This window comes from Ursus arctos, unplaced genomic scaffold (assembly GCF_023065955.2).
Source record: "Ursus arctos isolate Adak ecotype North America unplaced genomic scaffold, UrsArc2.0 scaffold_23, whole genome shotgun sequence".
In the NCBI taxonomy this organism is placed as follows: Eukaryota; Metazoa; Chordata; class Mammalia; order Carnivora; family Ursidae; genus Ursus; species Ursus arctos.
The window spans coordinates 7,791,413-7,812,419 of NW_026622908.1; the positions used below are offsets into that span (position 1 = coordinate 7,791,413).

At 48.5% G+C, this 21,007-nt stretch overlaps 1 protein-coding gene across 1 annotated transcript in view; it reads right to left on the reverse strand.

The window, feature by feature from the left end:
- ABCC8 (ATP binding cassette subfamily C member 8) overlaps positions 1-21,007 on the reverse strand; it is a 73,237-nt gene that overhangs the window by 45,099 nt on the left and 7,131 nt on the right. Inside the window, exons 4-8 of the mRNA XM_044379811.2 lie at positions 17,017-17,183; positions 15,104-15,346; positions 14,056-14,244; positions 7,298-7,462; positions 3,853-4,008 (exon numbers count right to left, since the gene is read on the reverse strand). Coding sequence (XP_044235746.1) covers positions 3,853-4,008; positions 7,298-7,462; positions 14,056-14,244; positions 15,104-15,346; positions 17,017-17,183 — 920 coding nt within the window. The remainder of the gene's footprint in view (positions 1-3,852; positions 4,009-7,297; positions 7,463-14,055; positions 14,245-15,103; positions 15,347-17,016; positions 17,184-21,007) is intronic.

The following is a 21,007-nucleotide window of genomic DNA, read 5'->3' on the forward strand; positions in this document are numbered from 1 at the left end:
GACAGGTCCCTCCCGTGGGGAGAAAAGTGACATATGAGCACAGGGGCGCTGCTGTGTCTGAGCCGGACAAAACCGGTCCAGGGGCTCCGAGCTCAAGGTGCATTCTTAGGCTTCTGGCACCTTTTTAAAGATAAAATACGAACTGTCTTCTATTAAGCTAAGACATACATAAGAAAATGAAAATGATCTCTTAAATTTGTGCCATACCGTAGAGTGGCCTTTGGATTAAAATAGAAGTTTTTATAATTCTTAGAGGCAGATACACTTTATAATCTATAATACATATATACATTATATACACGAAGGCTGGTGTCTTCACTTTTTTAGTGAATCTGGCAAGTATTCTCTGGAAAGAGAATTATTCTGTTTCTAGCTTTATGCAAACGCCCGCCTGCTTCTGAATATTTATGAGAAGTGTAAATTACCCTTGCCAGCCTCTGAAGCATCAAGATGACAATTTCTCAGGTTGCCTTCAAAGGCAGATGACTCTAAATTCAGGGCTTATTCTAAAGGAACAGATGTGCTGTCTTCCTTAATTGGAAAAAAAAAAAAAAAGTCTGCCTGGGTTGGCCCTGTACTCCCCGAGCCCTACATGAAATTGGCAGTAAGCTCCTCACACTACCTCAAGGACAGAGGAGCGGGTGGGCGGCTCTGTAATTTCTATGAATCACAGAATACCTCTTGTGTTAGCGGGATCTTAGAGGCTGGCAAGTGACCCCTTCACCACCTGCCTCCCAGGGTCTCACCGATGTTAAATGCTGACACAGGGGTGCAGAGGAGCGTGTTGGGAAATTAAGAACCTCCTACTCCTGCCCAGCTCTGCTCACATCACTCCAACCCCAAAATTATCCCTGGCATCCGGTCGTTTCATTAGGTGTCCTCATATGGAGGCAGTCAGGGCCTCGCTCAGTAGCTTGTAGAGCCAGACAACAAGGGAACTTCCAGAGCACTCCCAGAGTCACCACCATGGCACCTGCTGGGGGTCAGTGCCCGAATCCCCAGCACCTCCAAGCGCTGGCAGCTGCTGGACCAGGACCTGGAGACATAGCTGCTGCTTCTGCCGGGCTCCTTCTCACCTTCCGCCCACCCCTTGTCACGCTCCCCAAATTCTTCTGTCCAGTCCTCTAATCTGCAGGGGTCTGAGGAGACCCCCGCCTCCCCCAGGAAGAATAGACCAGAAATCAGGGATTCTGAGTATGCAAAGCAAGTGTGGGGAATCCAAGGGCTATTGTAGCCCCTATTTGCAAGTTAGGAAAGTGATCTAATATAGTAGTGGGGAGATCGTAGTCCCTGGGGTCTGCAGGCCTGAGTTTGAATGCAGTCCCAGCACTTAGCTGTGCAATATTAGGCAAGTCACTCAACCTCTTTGAGTTTCAGCTTCTTCATCCTTAAAATGGTGATTTTTTTTTTTTTTTTTAGAGAGAGAGAGCACACATGAGTGGGGGGGAGGAGCAGAAGGAGAAGCAGACTGCCCACCGAGTGGGGAGCCCGACACGGGACTCGATCCCAGGACCCTGGGACCATGACCCGAGCCAAAGGCAGAGGCTCAAGCGACTGAGCCACCCAGGCGCCCCTATAATGGGGATTTTAATGCCCACTGAGCAGGACTGCTATGAAAATTAAATGAATATATATGATAAGCATATATATTAGAATAACACCTGGCACATAATTAGAAATCAAGACCAGGTTGGTAACCCTCTTTTTACAAACAAACAAACAAACAAACAAATAGGCCTTGTGGGAACTCTGTCACTAGGGAACCACAGAAAGGAGATATCTTCGAATAGGGCTGCTACCAGCTCACTGTGCGGCCCACCCTCTCCAGGCCTCCAGTGCCTGCGGGATGAGGAATCAAAGAAGTCCCCACTCTTGCCAAGTTCCTTCACACGGCGTTCATAAGCTTCAGGGGGCCAGCAAAGCCCCTGAAATGGTAGGCAAATGTGTGCATGCACATTGGTTTTCTGAGAAGGTTTCATTAGATTTTCAAAAGTATGTGTAAATCAGAGGTTGCCTAGGGCTGCAGGAGGGGATGGGGAGTGACTGCCAATGGCACAGGTTTCCTTTTGGGGTGATTCAAGCGTCCTAAAATTGTGATGATGGTCACACAGCTCCGAATATGCTAAAACCCACTGAATTGCACACTTTAAATGGGTGAATTGTATCTTAATGAAGCTGTTATTTTAAAAAGTATATGTGACCAAAAAAAGAGAGAGATTAGACATGAAGGAGCACCTTGGGGCTAAAGCAGTGGAGCTCCTGAGCTGGTTTCAGTATTCTCGAAAGCCGCATGGCCTGTGGCCGGCCGGGCTGCACAGAGCATCTTGACTAGGTCGAAGGCACTGGGTCAGCTCTGGGTGGTAAGGTTGGGTCTTGAGGGTTGCTGAAAGCTCTTCTCAGTGGCAAGGGTACAGTGTTTCAGGAATTAAAAATGGAAAGCCAAATGATACTTCATGATAAATAAGCAAAGGTAAGTGATTCGTGGAGACAAAACCACCACACCCCGGTGTTGGGAGGGCTAACTGCACAAGCGAGAGAGGCTGGGGCAAGGGTTCTTAGTTTTTATTAGTCAGTATTGTTAGCAATGATGTGTGTGCCATAAACATTATAAGTAATAGTAATGATGACAATACGGTAGGTTTGGTGGACAAACTCTTTCAAAGGAGGTGGTTTAAGGGGACACAACAGAAACTGTTCTTGTGGATAAAAGGCTGGTAACTGTATTAGATGAACTCTCTAGGCCCTTCTATAGCTTCTATAGTCACTGATCCATTTTGGCAGAGAAGAGGGGTGGACAGGGGTCTAGGCGTGGGTAAGTGGTAATAGGGACGGGCATATAGGGCTGTCCCCATAAAAAGGACCATCAGATTCCCTGCCCTACCTCCCCATCAAGATGCCTAGCTGACTCCCTGTGCAAGCCTCTCCTTCTATTTTCCTTTAATATCTTTCAAATATAAGCTTTATGGATAAGAAGGACCAATAGAAATCAGTTGAGGTTAAGGGACTTATGGAATTTGCAACCCAAGGAACAATGGATTCTGGAATGATAAAGTCCTCACTCACCCCAAAGTGTGCAGTTTCGAGGGATCTGATATTTACTTAGTCACTACTCTGTGCCAGGCACTCTGCTTGGTGCTTTACTTACGTCATCTAATTGAATCATCATAGCAACTCCAGAGGGTAGGAATCATGTCCATTTCATAGATGAGGAAACTGAGGCCAGACCAAGGGTCAGGTAAGCCATGCTGAGGATTCTACTATCGTTGGGGGAGAATGCACCTCCTTCAGAGCCAGCCCCAAAGGTTGTCTGGCTTTAGAAAAAATCATGGTTTTGATTTTCAAAAATAATACACACTTATTGGAGAACTTAGAAATGCATAAAGAAATTAAAAACTACTGTAATCCCACCATGTGGCCTTCTAGTTCTTTTTTCTGTGTGTATCTGTGCAAATATGTATATACACATACTTTACAATTCAGTGCGAAGCTCACTGCATATACTATTTTGTAACTTTTTTGGCTTAAATATACATCATGAAGTTTTTCAATGTAATTAAGTACTTTGCTGCAACATAACTTTTAAGGTCTGCAAAAGTGTTCCACATATGATTATTCTATAATTTTTAAAAGTTGACTGCTTTTTAAAAACCTTAATGACAAGAGAGATGGCTAGACCACTTGCCGAGCATGAGACCGTACAGGGAGCCAGGGGTACACCTTATGGAGACCCCAAAAGGGTGGAAGGTGCAGGCAAACATGGAATGGAAGATGGTGAGCTCCTAGTCACTGGGCATGTACCAGAAGATTCCGACGTCGTGCCCTCCACCCCCACCGCAGACACGCATCCCTTACCTGGACTGGCATAGCCCAGAGGTTTGGGCACAGGAAGAAAAACCACATGAGCTGGTTGGTGTCGATGGCAACCAGATTGCAGATCTGCGCGGCTGTCATTTCCCCCATGGATAGGTTGGAGGTGGACAGGTGCATAATTTTGTTGTAAATCTTGGTCTGGAAATGAGAGTAGAGTGTTCCACATTTGTCATCATCATCATCCTAATCCCTCTCCCAGATGCCATGTGTCCACAGTGTACCAGTACGTTCTCACACGTTTCTCCACGGAGCCCCAGAGCAGCTCTGTAAGGGGGCCAATTGGAAAATTAGTGTTCCAATTTCACACGTGAGGTAACTAAGGCTCAGAGAAGTAAAGGGCTTTGATTATAGATCAAGTAAATCAGAAAGGCAGCATTCAAATGAGGAATCCACGCCAGCATGGCAAGCTACTTCCCCAGCAGAGCAAGACCTCTCCCCTGGGGACAGGACTTAATTAGCTCTTAAATCTTAAAAGCAGATCTTCATGTCCAGTTGTATTCTTGACTAGCCAGAGGCCAGTGGAGAACATGCTTCCGAGCCATAAAAATGATAAAGTGGGGCAGCTGTCTGTATACATGTGGCTGTCTTCAGCCGGGGGGGGGGGGGGGGGCGGATATGCTTCGAGGCCAAGTCCTGACTTAACGGAGCCTTGAAACAGAACAGGCGGTCAGCCTGGGGAAGGTCTTACGTGACAGGACATACAAGTGTCTATCAGCCCCACCACCACTGGGAGGCCAGGTACCTGGAGCACCTTGCTCTGTCTCTCCAGGGCAGAAGGGGAGCAGCCGTGGTAATGGGAGAGCTCTGAGCCTAAAAGCTCTTTGTGCAGAGTGAGCATGCCTCCTAGAAAGATGGCAGTTTTCAGGCTGTGTGCTCTTAAACAAGGAAAAATGCATTCCCATCTTCGATGCCCTAGGGACGCCTGTTCTTAAATGAAATTCTATTGTGCATTCGTTGTAAGGTGGATGCCCAGCTCTCTTAATTCATCTTTTGTGAAACCCAGGCTTTTTTGTGGGTCAGGTTTGCTTAAAGCATGAATCTATTCTATGTCTTGTTGTGAGTTTGTATACACCACGGGTAAAATTTAAAATAATGGCAATGACATTTTTTGACAGATCTACGTACAACTAGGTTATGTGAAATCAGTCTAGAAAGAATAATAATAAATCTAGTTTTAGTGAGGTAGCAACATAATCTATCAAAGAAAGCATTATTCAGTAAAGACCAGAATATACAGAAATATGTAACTAATAGCTGGTGTATCGAAAAATTATACAACTAATATAAGAATTTTGCTTAATAACTTCTTATGCAAGAACTGTGGTTATTCTCAAACTCATGAAGACATGGACCTATATCTATAATTTTACGTAAATCTCTGAAAAAAAGAAGTTTTATTTTTCTAATTTGTTTCCATAATTAATGCCAGCATTTTCTTTTTTTTTTTTTTTTAAAGATTTTATTTATTTATTTGACAGAGAGAGACAGGCAGTGAGAGAGGGAACACGAGCAGGGGGAGTGGGAGAGGAAGAAGCAGGCTCCCAGCGGAGGAGCCTGATGTGGGGCTCGATCCCACAACGCCGGGATCACGCCCTGAGCCGAAGGCAGACGCCCAACGACTGCGCCACCCAGGTGCCCCTAATGCCAGCATTTTCTTTTCATAGCATATGAATTTAGCTCTCCTGGATTCAGACAGTTTGATAAAAACAATTACACGCTAATACATTTAAAACCCATTTTTGGCTCTTTTAGTGTAATTAGAAAATACTGGGCCAGTGTGTAATTTATGACATACAAACAGAAAGATTTAATTACAAAACTGTTTGACTACAAAACTCGCTGTCGTCTATGGCGGTATGGGCCTGCCAGTCAATGGAAGGGTCTGTGCAGAGGCTGGAATTTTCAGAGAGGTTTTCTGAACTGAGGAATAGCTTGGTTCCTCCTAGCTCTGAGCCCCTATGAAACTCAGAGGGTCTCAGATTTCCTGGGCTCTTTCCCCCATTCTCATATGATGACATGCCTGAGGAAATGACTCTGTTTTCTCAGTGAAAAACCACTGGGGATGGGCAGCGTTGTCATGTACAGAAGCACAGGTTGTGCACTACACAACTCCAGGGGGCACCATTCGCAAGGACTGTATTAAGATAACCAGAGTTTGGACCCTGGCACGGTCCCCAGGCCAGGCCATCCCCTTCTTCTCTCAGGCCCTTTTCTGTAAAGCCTCTGATCCTGGCTCCCAAAGGACTGGTTGGTGTTAATAATTCTGAGGAACATTTCTGTCCTGAAGTATGAGGTGGCTTTGGGTTTAGTCACAACTGCCAAGTGTTCTACTGACTTCATGGGAATTTCTGGGTATGGTAGAATCAACTAGTTGTCCCCCAGGATCCATTCTCTCCTTTCCACAAGAAGAATTTCTAGCAGGACTTATATGGCTGTCAAGAATAAAGACCACACTTTCTAGCCTCTCTAGGTATGGCCTGGTGGCCAAGTTCTCATCGATGGGGTGAGAGAGAATGTGTGCAACTTCCGCATTATGATTTTAAAAGAAGGCAGCATTCCCTGCTGTTGCCCCACCTTTCTGCTCTTGCTGGTTTAAGTGTAAGCCCAATAGTGACAATGCCAATAGCCACCTTCAACCATAAGACAAAAGTCACGTGAGAGCAGCATTCCAGAAGGAGCCAAGGTCTCTGATGAGCACGCCGCTGCCATACCAGCCCTGACTCAGTGTGAAAAACAAACTTTTATCCTGTTTAAACCACTATCACACCAGGTCTCCTCATCCCAACAGCGGAACCAAAATTCTAAAGAAAACACTAGGGCTTAGACAGCTCTCATCACTGCCTTGCTTAAAACTGCCCTGAATCCTTCCTGATTTTGATCATCCTTTCAACCCACACTGAGAAGGAAGCCACCGGGGGAAGAAGCAAGAACCTAGACCTAAGGGACTTAGTGGGCCAGATAAATCTTGTTAGGACCCAAGATTTAAGAATTCAAATTGATATTCGAGGCTATTGAGATCTGCCAAACTCAGTTTTTTTTTTTGTTGTTGTTGTTTTTTTTTTTTTTTTGGACTCAAAGAAGACTGGTGGCAGAACCCTGGAACAGAATCTGGAGGATTCTGTCTGCATGTGCATTCAGCAGGAAAGAGTGAGGTGAGCCCTTCGTGATGCCTGTCCCACTCAAGGCCAAGCAGGTGACATCACAGAGCCAGTGCCAGGCAGAACCAGGGCTGGACCTCCCACACTCCCCGAGTCCAGCCCAAGGCACTTTCCACTCTCCTACACTCTGCTTTGTCAACAGTTATTATTCCAAAGCACTGCTGAAGGGCAACAAAAAAAATAAACTCACCGCAGAATCATTCTTGAGTGCCCGTGAGGACGAATAATGTGGATTTTACTGCGAAGTGAAAACATCATTAGCCAAGTACCTGTATTGCTCCTCTCAAGTTAATTCCAGTTTCAATGGCGACATAGTAGGATGCTTGCAGAAATGTTCTTTGGAGTAGGAGGGCGAGGAACAGAAGCACGGCTAGGACGTAGGCATTAGCAAGGAACTCTTGGGATGAGACAAAGTAAACCCCGAGAAACTGCGTCTGTTGGAAAGAGAACGGTCAGAAAGATGACCGCCATTAATACCTGTTACTGTGTCACGGTGGCCACTATTATAGGACCCTCCATGCTTGTAAAGCCTGTGCAGCTGTGTATAAGGGCAAAATTAGACTGCTAAATCCAACTAAACATCCTTCTAGCCACAGGGAGGGGGTTGCCTATACCCTCTTCATCCTCCTACCTAGCAGAACAGAGTGTGGCCCAGTTCTAACCTCGTGCCCATAAATATGACTTTCAGCTGTGTGGCCACCAGGCCCAGGGGAGCTCACTCTGAATGGAGCAAGAATAAACAGAGCAAATCACAGAGCAGCCCAAACCAGAACTGCTTGAACAAATCCCACAATGTGTGTTCCCTGCTACAAAAAAACCTGGAATGAGCTGGGTTTTGTCTGACACTCACCAACAGCCTGCCCTGTAGAAATTTCTGGGGAGAAAAGGCCAGTGGGAAAACTGTAGTGCTCCCAGGCGAGGTGGAAACTCATCACCTATGATGGACTGAGAAGATTTCAGAAGCCCCCCGGTCTCGTGGGCTGCCGGGACCTCCTTTTAAATTGTCCCCTTGCTACACTTCCAGCAAGATCCTAGATGATAAGCACTGGGAAAAAAACCCAAACGTTTTGATTCTGTTGCTAAAGATACCAGGAAACAACAGCATGTCTGTTTCCAAATTCAGCATCAACAGCTCCCAGGAAAACTTTGATCCTGATTAAGTCCTTTGCTCCCCAGCAGAACCACATCAATGTTTCCATGAAGACAGCACTGTCCCCTTCCTGAGACTCTGCCCTGAACTCTGAAAGCTATTTGCAGGGTGTGGGAGCTGCAGGGTGAAGGGTGGTGGGAACAAAGTGATGAGAAGGAGTCTGAGGGCACGTATCTGGCCAGGATCAGGCCCACGTGGTCAGAACGCCAAGAGGAGTCTTTTTCCTAGAGTCAGAAATTCCTAGATCATGGATACAAGGCTTTCTGATAGTAGAAAGATCTTGCTTCTTAGTTCAACTGGGCCTTCTCAACCAGCCCTCACTGCTTCGTGGAACTTACAACTATCTCGCCCTGGCTCTGTGGGACAGGAGTCTTTTCCTTTTGGGGGCAGCAGGAAGCAGACACAGAGAGACCATTCAAGTCTCGTAGAGGAAGACCCTACCGAGGCCTGAAGTCCCCAACTCTGTCTCATTTGTCAAAGTACCAGAGGAAAAGGCAGAGAGAGAAGGTAGGAAGTGTGGCGGGGGAGGGTGGGTTGGAAGCAGCAAAATGGACCTTAAAATTAGGCTGCCGGGGTTGTGACCTGACTTGGCAGGGAAGCAAGGTGCAGGACACAGTATTTCTCAGGGGCAGAACTCCATCCTCACAATACACCAGTGCGAATACCATTATAACCCTAATTGCATGTACACGGAAATGGAGTGTCAGCATGACTACATGGCTGGCTCGAGGTCGCATGCTGATGAGGCAGAACACGGGAACATGAACCTGTGGGATGCCAAAACACTACCCTAGATCACCGTGCCCAAAACACTCACCCGGCCTCTTGACCTTGAGACCCCTATTGTCAGCTACACGTTTGTAGGGGACAGACCCAAGGCCACGTGGCTGGTTCCAGGTCAAAGATGAAGGCTTGGGAAGACCTCGTCCTATTTAACATACTTTGGAACTCTTTGGTTCTACCATCTTCGACAGAGACCCAGCTCTGGAGAATGGAGTCCATTATGTTAAAGCAACAACGCACATTCTGGGAATTTACCCCACAAGAAATCCTTAAACATGAGGAAATGAAGGTGTTCTATCTCTGGGTTACAGCAGGGCGAGAGGTGAAAAGCCATGTCCACGCGCACCCACAGGGAATGACTGGGAATATTCTGATGCTCGTGGGAACGCTGACCACCACGAAAGCTCTCGAGCAGTGTGGAATGCCACACGTGTGCTGTCTCACAATGATCAGAAAACACATGGGCTGGAGAATGAGGACTTGAAGAATCACCTGATCACGTTATGTTGGTTAGAGTATGGGTGGCATTTATTAAATAGGCTCATTACTTGTACATTTTTAGCAAAGCAACTAATTCCTTTTTGACAACTTTAAAGGCAAAACCTGGGCCCCTTCCCCCAACAACACACACGCTATTGGGTCAGAAACTATATTTCTTTGGATCAAGAACTTTGTGGACTCTTAAAATGAAAATCTCCCTGCAGGTCTAAGTCATTGGGACGTTATTGGATCTCTCTTCAAAGAGACAGCTTAAAAGAGATGGAGACCAGAAGAGCTAAGTTTTTATTAAGAAGTGGGTCCTAGACTAGCCAAAGAGACCCGGGGTCCTGCCCAAGGAAGGCAGGCCCTGGGAAGCTCTAAATAGGTGTGAGGGCACAGACCCTGCCCAGCACCTTGAAGGCTGGAGAGAAAAGACCAAGGACCTACAACTGGACATGAGAGTTAAACGCTTCAGAAGATCAGACGCCATAGTCTAACACTTTCACAAGCTCTCAGGGAAGAAACTGTTGGTTTCCAGGGGTTTCCCCACTAGAAACTAGGACTCTTGACTCTACTGTTTTGACTCCCATTGCCCCTGCCTGGCCAGAGGTATGACTGGAAAGGCCCCCTTCCCTTGTTCTCTAGAGCTTAATGGACAGGGATCACGTGGGCTTTTGCTTCTTATTTGGGCAGGAGCCAGAAGGCCAATTGCTCATAGGTCCTAGCCCTGGAAGGCTCTGGGAAAAAACGATGACAACCATCTTTGATCACTCATGGACCAACGTACCCACCCATCCTTCTCTAACCATTTAACATGGTGGTTTAGAGCCTGGACTTAGAGGTTAGCCATATCTGAGTTTGAGTCCTGACTTGTTATATACGAGCCACTGTGTCCTTTGTAAGTACCTCAATCTCCCTGAGCCTCAGTTTCCTCACTGTAAAATGAGGCCAGGAAGGGTTTCTACCCAGAGAATTGTTGCGAGAATTCCGTGCAATAATGCAGGTAAAAATATCTAGTAAGCATAAGCATTCAGCAGGTGGTAACTTCTGTATGATTCCCTGAAGTATCATGTCTCCTGTGTCTCCTGGGTGTCAGGCATGGAGCTGGGTGCTGGGCACAAGGAGGGCAAATAATGCAGTTCCTGTCTTAGGGGACTCAGGGTCGACCTGGGAAAGAGACCAAGGGTGTTGGATGGTGCAAGTCCAGGATATTATGGGAGCACAGAGGAGGGGCATCTCATCCAACCAGAGGGAGTCTTCCTAGAGGAGGCGACATCTGAGCTGAGTCTTGGGGGTGGAGAGGCGCTAGTGAGATTAAGGGAGGCATGCCAGGCCAGAGCAGCTGCGTGGGCATTGTCATGAAGAGACCAACCCACACACTGACATCACAAAGTCACAGAAATGCATATCAATTTCCGCAGTCACCCACAGTGATAGCTACAAATACGCGTACCCAAATGAAGACATAGACACACATGGAGAAAGATAAACCAAGAGACACAGGACAAACAGAAGGACATACATACAGAATTAGAAACAGTTCCCAGGAGAACTCATTCAGAAACAAACACATACACACTCACGAACCCACACCCGTTTCCCCTCTGAAGTTAGTGGCTGTTGGGAGCTTTGGCCCTCAGACCAAACCCATACTGTTCTTTCTCTGCTCAGCTGACAGCCTAGAGCAGAGCTTGGCAGTTTTTTATGAATCCAGGTCCCTGGCCCTGCAGCCAGATCAGTGGCGTCTATGGCAGGTGACAGATTGTGGGTGGGGGTTAGGTGGGAGAGGGGGCTGGAGAGAGAAAGGTCATGGGCTGCACCCAGCCTGGGTCCCAGCTTTCCCTGGGGAGTGACAGAGGAGACAGGAGCGTGGAATTAAAGAAGAAATAATGTTTGTCCTCGCGGATGCCAAGGGCAGTGTGATTCTTGCCAACTGCTAGTGTCCTGGAGAGGGAAGAGAGGACAGGAAGGGCCTGACAATGAAGTAAACAATGGCGCCCCGCTGTGCAGCCTGCAGCCGCAGGGATGGAGCCTGAGCCCAAAGAAGGGCTTTCTCACAGAGGGTTGTTCACGGAGAACTTCCTCTTCCGTTCATAAAGACCAGAACACCACCCGTCTCTCTGGGTGAGAGCTGCTGGGAGGCAGGGGGATGAACCAAAGGACCTCAGTAAATGACCCCTTTCCCCCATTTTCTGCAGCCAGAAGCCCAAATGAGAAGTAAGTCATATCCCAGGCAACCACACGATTGAGGATTCTTTGTTGCTGACACTGGAGACTTATATTTACTTTCACCTCTCGTTTCAGTGTCTGTAATTTGCTGATTGCATTTGGGCTGCAGGAAACAAATATTAAATCTGATAAGGCCTGCTGCCACTGAGGCAGAGCCATCTGCCTCGGGGATTTATGGACTGACAAAGAACCAGGACAAGAGCATTCCAATGAGAGGGCAGTAAATCCCTGCGTTGGTAGATAAATAAAGAGAAAAGAGACGTTCAGATGAACTACAACTCCAAGTGTTGTCCTCCCTACCTCTTCGGCACATCCTGCCTCAGAGTTCTCTCTCTAGGAGAATCCCACCAGAGTTCTGGGAGACACAGGAAGAAGACAACGGTGAGCACAAGCTGAGAAGGGCTCCGGCCAGTGTCGCTTCCCTCCTGATAGTAGCACCGGGCTCTTGCTGCCGTGGGATTATCAATGTAGAATATTCTGGAATCCTCTAAGGTCAGACTAGAACTGAAGGTGGCACTGTTGTAGACAAGAGAAGCCGCCCTTTCCTCTCTTGAGGCCAAGTACAGTTCAGAGGCTCAAAAGCCAGAGAAGGCCGCAAAAGCCATCAGGGTCTAAATAGGCAAGAAGAGTCCTCACGTCCTTGTTGAACTAGAAGTCTGCCCATGTGAGCCTGGCTAGCTCCTACTCCTATGTCAAGGCCCCAATCAAATACTTGTTCCTTTATGAAGCTGTCCATGACCACTGGCTGAGTTAGTCACTTCCTCTTCCCACAGTTCTCCGTATATACCCCCTAATAGCAGTGTTGAACACACAGTAGAAAAATCTTTTATTTAGATTTCTCTCCTCCAGTGGATTTCACAATCGTTGCAGCCAGAGGTGCTGACTTGATGATAGTAAGTCAATTTAGCATGACAGTCCTAAGCACCCACACTCGGGAGTGAAAGAGACTTGCATTCAGATCCCGACTCTGTCGCAAAGGAGCTGAGAAACCCTAGGGAAAGTTACGTAACCTCTCTGTGCCTGAAGTCCCTCATCTGTAAAATGGGGATAAAATATCTACCTCGGGAGTTGTATGGTATGTGAATTATAGCCCAACAGAGCTATTACCAAAAAAAAAGTACTTACCCTAAAAGGTTGTGTTAGGCAAGAAATGAGACGGCACATGGGTAACTCCCACAAGCAGCCAGGCACGCGTTAGGTGGTCGGTGCGTGGTTGTTATTATAGTTAATAGGCCCCATCATAACCACTGCCTCTCGATTCCCATAGCCAACCTGGGCCTGGCACACAGTAGGGTTCAATAAGTGTTTGCTGAATAAATCAGACAGACTTGGAATGTCTCGTATTCCTGACCAGAAGTGCTCAGCGGATTAATTCTACCCCTGGGAAAAATTAATATAAACCACCGGAGGATTAAATGCTCTCGGCGATCTTAGAGCCAATGAGATGAGTAGTGTGACACAAGGGAGTGTCATAAATCATTAAGATCCCTAATTAGCAATTCTCAGCATCATTTTCGGACTGTTTCTGGTTAAAAGTTTATAATGATATTCCTGCTGGGAAAATAAAACTCTGAGTCTTGTTAGAGGTGAAAAGTTTTCCATTTTGTGACCATCTGAACCTAAGTGGCGGCAAAGAAACAGATGAAGGAATTCAGTACCCCACCCCCAACCCCAGAGTGGATGCTACTGCCCAAAGCAGGGAAAATAAACCCCCAGAAAGATGTCCTGCCTCTTTGGTCCAACAGATTTCGGTCTGTAGCACCTTGAAAGCTGCGAAGGCCATTAGATATCATCCAGTCCCATGAGTTTCAAGTACTTAAGACATGGAGTCCTTTTGCCAAAAATTTTTAATGGGAGAGTCTAACATACTGATAAAACAGGGGAGTCTTTGAGTGAAATCTGGAATTGGGGGGAGAAACCCATGGAGGTTTCCCTCCCCCTCACCCCCAATAGCAGCCTCCAAGACTCACCTGTGGAACCTTGGATGCCACAATATACAGACAGAAGAAGACAGCCGTGAGAGGTTATTGACGTAAACGAAAGCCAACATACCCAACACGTCAGAGAGGCCGTAGACGCTGGGCAAACAAGTGCACTTCCTACAACTTTCTGAATGACTAACACCTGGGAGAGGTATTATGGCAGTGACGGCATGGTGAGGCGAGCACGGCACCATAAATCTTCCTGGGGCACCAGCTTGCCTCCTGGCATTTCTGCTAACCGGATGCAGAGGGTTCTAGAGGGAGATACTGCCAAGGGCTTTGTGCCAGTGTGGGGAGCTGACCCCGTGCAGCCAAAGTGCACACATGTTGGCCTCTCGCACATTCTCATGTCCAAGGGACAATCTCCCAAAGGGTGCTCTGCTCTCCCCTTGGGGCGGCCTACCTTGGGCTGGGAGACGCGGTTCTCCTTCCCAAGGTGATCCACAATGCCGAAGATGCACAGTGGCCCGGCGAAGCCCAGCAGGTCGGCCAAGATGCGGAAAGTGCTGCTGAGGACCAGGCGTCTCCCGAAGGCGTGGCAGAGCGCCTGCCAGATGGCCCGGGCCCCCTGCGTGCTCTGCAAGTCCTTCTGCTGCCCAGAGAGAGCCCACGGCCAGGTCAGAAAGGGCCGAGGGCCCGTTCGCGGCAGGGCCCGGCCTCCCAGGGAGTCCCTGGCTCCTGCTGCCTGGGGAAACCCAGTGGCCACATTTGCTGCAAACAGGTGAACTCCAGGAAGAAATCACGGGGTCGCCAAGTGCACAGTTAGGTGGGCCCTATCAACACCAACATGGTCCAGACGGGAAAACCGAGGCCAGTGCTCGATCAAGGTCACATAGCCGGTCAAGGACGATGTGATGAGCACAGCACTGCAATGAGGAAGTGGCATGGGGCACCCTCATTCGTCACCACCTGCGGCTGCATCTGCCTCAGTGTCTCCCCACTGTGCTAGCGCAGAGGCAGTGGAGGAACACGGGGCTGGGAGCTGGGAGACTGGTTCTCCACCTACCGCTGTGGCCCGGCTCTGGGCAGGGGCCTCCATTTCCATGGCAGTGCGGTAGGGAGACCCCTGCCCGGCTCAGCTTGTAGAGTTCTTGGAAGTATCAGGCCACTAAATGCCCCCCTTTAAAATGGGTGAAAATTCCCACCTTTCTAGTCACTGAGCTCTAGAAGGAAGAACATGGGACATGAGGGACTTCGGTGGGGTCACTTCCTTTCTCAGGGCCTCAGTTTCCCCCTCCGGACAATGAGGGTGTTAGCTCAGATGACCTAAATTGTAAGGGCTGTTCTAGCTGTGACTGCCCTATGAATCTTTACTACTGGACTTGTCCCCGGTTCACTGTGTGACTTAGGGCATCCCTACCAGGGGTTTGACCTGATGCCTTCTGAGGTCCCCGTCTGTGACTCTGACCTGGAGGGAGGGGAATGGACGGTGTGGCAGGGCCCCCACTGACCGCTTGGGTGTCGAAGGCCTCACAGAGCCGCTGGTAGTTGGTGAGGGCCCTCATGGCAATAGGCAGCTTCCCAATGGCTCGGAGATCAATGGGCTTCTTGTGGGCAGTCTTGATGAAAGCATTCATCCACCAGTAGGTGCCTTTGGACAGCAGGTTCACGAAGGGCTGCAGGAAGCGCACCCCCAAGTCCTGTAGGTCCTCAGGGGGCTTCACCTCCCTTGGTGACTTGAAGAAGATATATCTCTGCGGGACACACAGGTCACTGGGGACAGGTAAACGCAACTTCTCACCCCTCTCCACTTTGCCCCAAGAAAGATCTGGGGTTGTGACATCCCATCCTTGACCCTGTCCTTTAACATACGGGGCCATCTCTTGCCTATTCCCAGGAGAAGGATCACTTTGCACCTGTTGGCTACCAGTGCCAGGGCCTCCTGACTTATAACTCTTCCTTGAAGTCTACAGTGAATCCCCTTGGCTGGGTTGGATTGGGTTGAAGTTGGATTGGGGAAGAGCAGAATCTCCCGTATACCATCCCATGTATCACAGACCTAACGACATGACCATGTTTCATGTTGGGTTTGCAGAACATGGAGTCATGCAAACCTTGGCTCAAATCCTGCCTCTTCCACTTACTAGCAAGGTGTCTTTGGACAACTCTCATCTAAAAAGTTCCCCTGTCTAAAAAGTGGGTGGTAGTCGCATCCCAGGGGTGCTGTGAGGGTCAGTGGAGGCAGGGAATGTAGTTGGCCTTTGTACCCTGTACATCACCAACTAAAACAGGGGTGTCAGCGAAATGCAAATTCAAGTAACGAGCACTTCACACTCATCACCCCAATGGGGCTGGCCCCATTGCTCGTTGGGGGCAGGAAGAGGATTTTCTGATGCCTTACTGGTAGATTATAGTCTTTCTGGAAGGCAATCTGCAATACTGATTGAAATTTAAAATACACAGACCCTTTGAACTAGCAGCTCCACTCCTTGGACTCTCTCCCACAGAAATAAAAGCAGCGATACATAAAGATATAAGTCTGTTTAATACACCATTATTTGGGAAGGCAGAAACTTGGCAATGAAGTGAAGGGCCATCGATTGGGTAATGGCTGAAGAAATTACTGCTCATCTACATGACGGAATATTATGCAGCCATTGAGAAAACTAAATTAGCCATACCAGACTTGGAGGGGGTCCCAAGAGAGATCTGGTGGGTGAGAAAAACAAGATGCAGAAAACTGTGTATAATATGATCCTATTTTTATAAAATGAATATTGAGAAGAAAAAGCTTTACTCTTATACGTGTTGAGAAAAAAGAACCTCAAATAGATACAAATATATGGTATTCTATTAATAAAACCAAGAGTGGAAGGGCACACGAGTTTGCTAATCCGGGTTACCTGCGGAAGGAAAGGTCCGGGAAGCGTCGCGTAGGGAGAGGGGAGAGAGGGAAAGGGGGCAAGCAAAAATGGTAATGAAACAAGACAAAAGACACGTGTGCAGCCACATTTACTCATTCAGGTATGTGAGTAACTATATGAATCCATTAAAATAACTCCCCTCCCCCAAAACAACAACAACAACAACAACAACTACAACAACAGAGCTCAGAGAAGCCAGTACTTGAAGCTCTTTTCCCTCTCTGATCTTTCAACCTTGGCTAACACTTCCTATCACTTCCATTCCCTCTGGGAGCTTGGGGGAGAGGGCAGCTGGACCAGATGGAACGTTCCTCTTGAACCTCTCCCACTGGTCTCCATTCCCCTTTGGGGGCAGCAGAGAGAGTCTGACTCCTTCTAGGGCTCGGCTGAGTAGTGGGGTGGGGCCCACACCCAGGGGCAGGACACTGATCGGAAGCCCCACCCTGGCCCAGGTGTGTCCAGAGGTGGGTGCTGGGGTGGCCCAGGAGTGGCCTGCTTACCCTCACCCTGATGACATTGACCTCCACGAGCAGCAGCAGTCCGTAGAGGATCACCAGCAGCCCCGTGAGGCAGAAGCGCAGCTGTGAGAAGCCGATGGAGTGGTCATAGAACTTGACGAACTTGATGGTCTTGGTGATGAAGGCCAGGGTCCAGTAGACTAGCAGGGCTGCAGGCGAGAGCACGTGTGTGTGGGTTCGCACGCGTATGCACTCATGTGTGTGCAAGGGTGTGGGAGAGAAGGGGAGAAAAGAAGTGTGTCAGGGAGGAGGCGTGTGTGTGAGTGAACGAGCCAACGTGATGGGTGTGAGTGCACATTGCTGAGTAAAGGACTGTGTGTGAATCTGTAGGTGTGTAATTTTGAGATGGTGTACGTACATTGAAACGTTCATGATGGGTATGTGCGAAACATTCATAATCTTGTAAGTCAAGCTGGTCAGCCAAATTTCCCCTTACAGTAATTAACAAATTATTTTTTCAGTTGAACTAAGTTGTGGGCGCTGTGCCAAGTATGCACTTTAAGTATTATCTCACTTATTCCTTACAATCACCTTGTGAGGGGAGAACTGCCACCACCTGACTGAAGAGACGAAGGAAGCCAGGCTTGGGTAACGGATCGGTAAAGTGGCGGAACTGGGCCAGCCTGACGGGAGCCCATGTCCAGAGGCTCCATCCCATAACGGTTTGATTGTGGGATTTCCAAGCTGGGAAGATCTTAAAGGTTCTTCAATCTGCTCTTTCATTTTATAGATGAGACAACCGGGGCCCCAAAGAGGATGTGACCTGCCCAAGCTCACTGCAAGCTTGGGTGCGCCCAGTCGAGCCCACGACAGCACAATGATGCTCCTCGTGGAGCCTGGGGGGCTGGGGGATACAGACAGGTAAGGCACAGTTTGGTGAGGCAGTGAGTACAGCGGTTAGGGCAGGGCCCTGCGGCCGGATATATCTGGGCTCAGACCCTGTGCTTTTACAGCTATGTGACTGCTGGTAGTCATTTAACCCATCTGGGCCTCAGTCTCTTCACCCATAAAATGGAGATAAAAACAGCACTTCCTCCAAGGTTGTTGTGAGCAATGTAGGGAAAGCATTTGGCACAGTAGGTCTGGCACACAGTAGGTGCTCTTTACACATTAGCTGTTAATACTGCTATCATCTCCAGATTTCAGACCCGGGACCATAAATGTCAGAAGCTAATCTCTAAATTCTCACCACCACCACCTGCTAATAACCACTGCTAGCTGGCAGCAAGAGAAAGCAGCAATAACTAGTCCCCCTTTAGGAGACGTTTTAGCGAGGGGGGCTCCTTCCCCCTGGCTCCCTAGAGCCATATGCAGACAAGGTCAGCCTAAATTCCCTAGAGCTCCTCTTTAGTGGGACCATAGAGAAGGAGACACCTTCACCCTGTCCTCCATCCCCAGGTGGGCCTGGTCACATGAATGCCAGGGCATCTCTTGGAGACCAAAGCTGGGGTCTGCCCCAGGCTCGGTCTGGGCTAGGAACTAGGCCAAGATGGTGCACTTGCCCAGGGAGGGACGAATGCCCTCTCTCAGGTCCCTGGGTGAGGGCATTAGGATAGAGGGCAGAAGGGTCTGCCTGCCTCTGGCTCAGGACTGGGACGATAATCTCCTCAAGCTTGGTCTGGTCCCCAGGTCACAAGGATCACACAGCTGGAGGCCAGCACGCTGTCTCCATGCCTACACTGCCCGACAGAACCCAAGCGTCCACCTCTTTGGCCCTTCATGAGGGTCACCTACGGGGGCCCAGACTTGATAATATACCTTACAAGAGTCCTAACAGATGTGGCTTGATTTGCTCTTTATAACAACCTTGTGACATAGGCAGGGACTTACTATTCCTGTCCAGATAGAGAAACTGAGGCACACAGAGGCCGAGTGTCATGTCCAAGGTCACGCAGGGAGTTAGTGGTAGACCCAAGACTGAGCCCCAGGGTCATTTCCCCACTGCCAGACATAGCAGCCCTCAACCAAAGCTTAGCGCTTGACTGAGAGAAAGGCAGAAACGCATGGTGGTATGACACAGGGGCTGCTGGTGAGGTTCAGGCTCTGAATTCCTCTTACCCCTGTGTCGTGCTTTCCCTTCCCCACAACCCACCTATTACTGAGTTCTGTCTCCTTTACCTCCTAAACACCTGGGCCGGCTGGGTCACCATCCTATCTCTTGGGGGGCCGCCATCTTATCTCCCCTTGAGAGGCTTCCCATGGTTTCCCCACTTTCCCTCTTGCCCGCCTCCAGTCTAGCCTCTACAAAGCAATAAATCTGATCAAATATATTCTCATGCACCCATGTTCTTACAGCATTATTCACAAGAGCCAAAAGGCAGAAGAAACCCACGGGACCACTGATGGATGAATGGATAAGCGAAATGCAGTAGAGCCATACAATGGAATAGTACTCAGCCTTAAAAAGAGAGGATGTTCTCACACATGCTACAACACGGGGGACCCTCAAGGGCACTAGATTAAGTGAAATAAGCCAGTGACAAAAGGACAAAATAGTGTATGATTTTGTTTATATAAGGCACCTAGAGTGTCACGCTCATAGAGACAGGAAGTAGAATGGTAGTTTTTAGGGGTTGAGGGGAGAGAGGAGAACAAGGAGTTATTGTTTGGTGGACACAGAGTTTCAGTCTGGGAAGATGACAAGTTTTGGAGATGGGTAGTTTGGAAGGATGGTGGTTATGGTTGCACAAAAATGTGAATGTATTTAATGGCACTGAACTGTGCATTTAAAAGTGGTTAAAATGGTACATTTTATGTTATGTATAAGTCACACACACACACACACACACACACACACACACACACACACACACACAACACCCTAATCCTCAAAGCCCATGGGATAAAAATCAGTGCTTATGGTGTGGCCGTTGGGGCTCTGACTGGTACGGTCCCCGTCTGCCACTCCAGGTTTCAAAGTTCAGCCCTCTTCTGCTCTCTGCATTCCAGCCCCTGGTTTTCTTCCAGATTTCCTAACATGCTTCTCCTGCCTGAGGGCCTTTGTGCATGCTGTTCCTTCTACCTGCAACATTCTCTTCTCCCTTCTCTCAGTAGTTCCTCTTACCTATCCTTCAGTTCCCAGCTCAAATGTGACTTCTTCACAGAACATTTCCTTGATCTCTTCTGGGGCCTCGGGACCAAGGTTATTTTGTGGGACAATGTAAGCCACATCAGGGTTCACCTTTCTCCAGGACTCTGGCCCTGTGACCAGACAGGAGTCTTCTCAGAGGGCCAGCAGTCCCCCAATACCCACGGCCCTCAATCCCTTCAGTTCATAGGGTGCATCGTCTCTGCTTTTACCTGTTCCAGAATTTCTGGCTCTGCAGAGCAAAGCTCTAACAAAGGGGAATGGAGGGAGTTAGTCCTTATTCTTTGGAGAAAGAATGGTCCATCTGTGGGTGGTAATTTGTGCTTTAAAGAAAGAACATTACGTGCTTTCCGGAGAATGAGAAAATGAACGTGCCAGATGCCCAGACAGGATGTTTCTAGGGGCACTGGTCAGCCAGGTCCTGGGGTTCATAGGGGTTCTCTGTACAGGAGGAGCTGCTGCAGAAATTTCAGGAGAGGGAGGCTCTCTGATGTCTGCACCAATCCTTTCTCTCTCTCAACTTGCTGCTCCCTAGTTCCACAGCCACACTCTCATCGCTTCACCCAAATCCCTTCCGCCTGCTCACGACACCGAGCTGTCTCTGGCTTAGCACAGTATTCCAGACTCCAGACGTCAATTAGATGTTGTGACTCCTAAAAATCATAGCCTGACTTAATGATACACAGTCTGACCACAGCCCGACAGCCAGAAGTACAGCCCTGACCTTAGACACGCAGACGGAGCCAAACACAGAGGCAGACCTCCAGATTTAGACCTTTGGCCCAAGCAGTCTGAAGACCCTTAGACGCACAGTCTCAGAAGCGGTTAAGAGCCTGCTTGGGTGCCAGACTCCTGGGATCTAAACCTGGCTCTGCCCCTTGACTA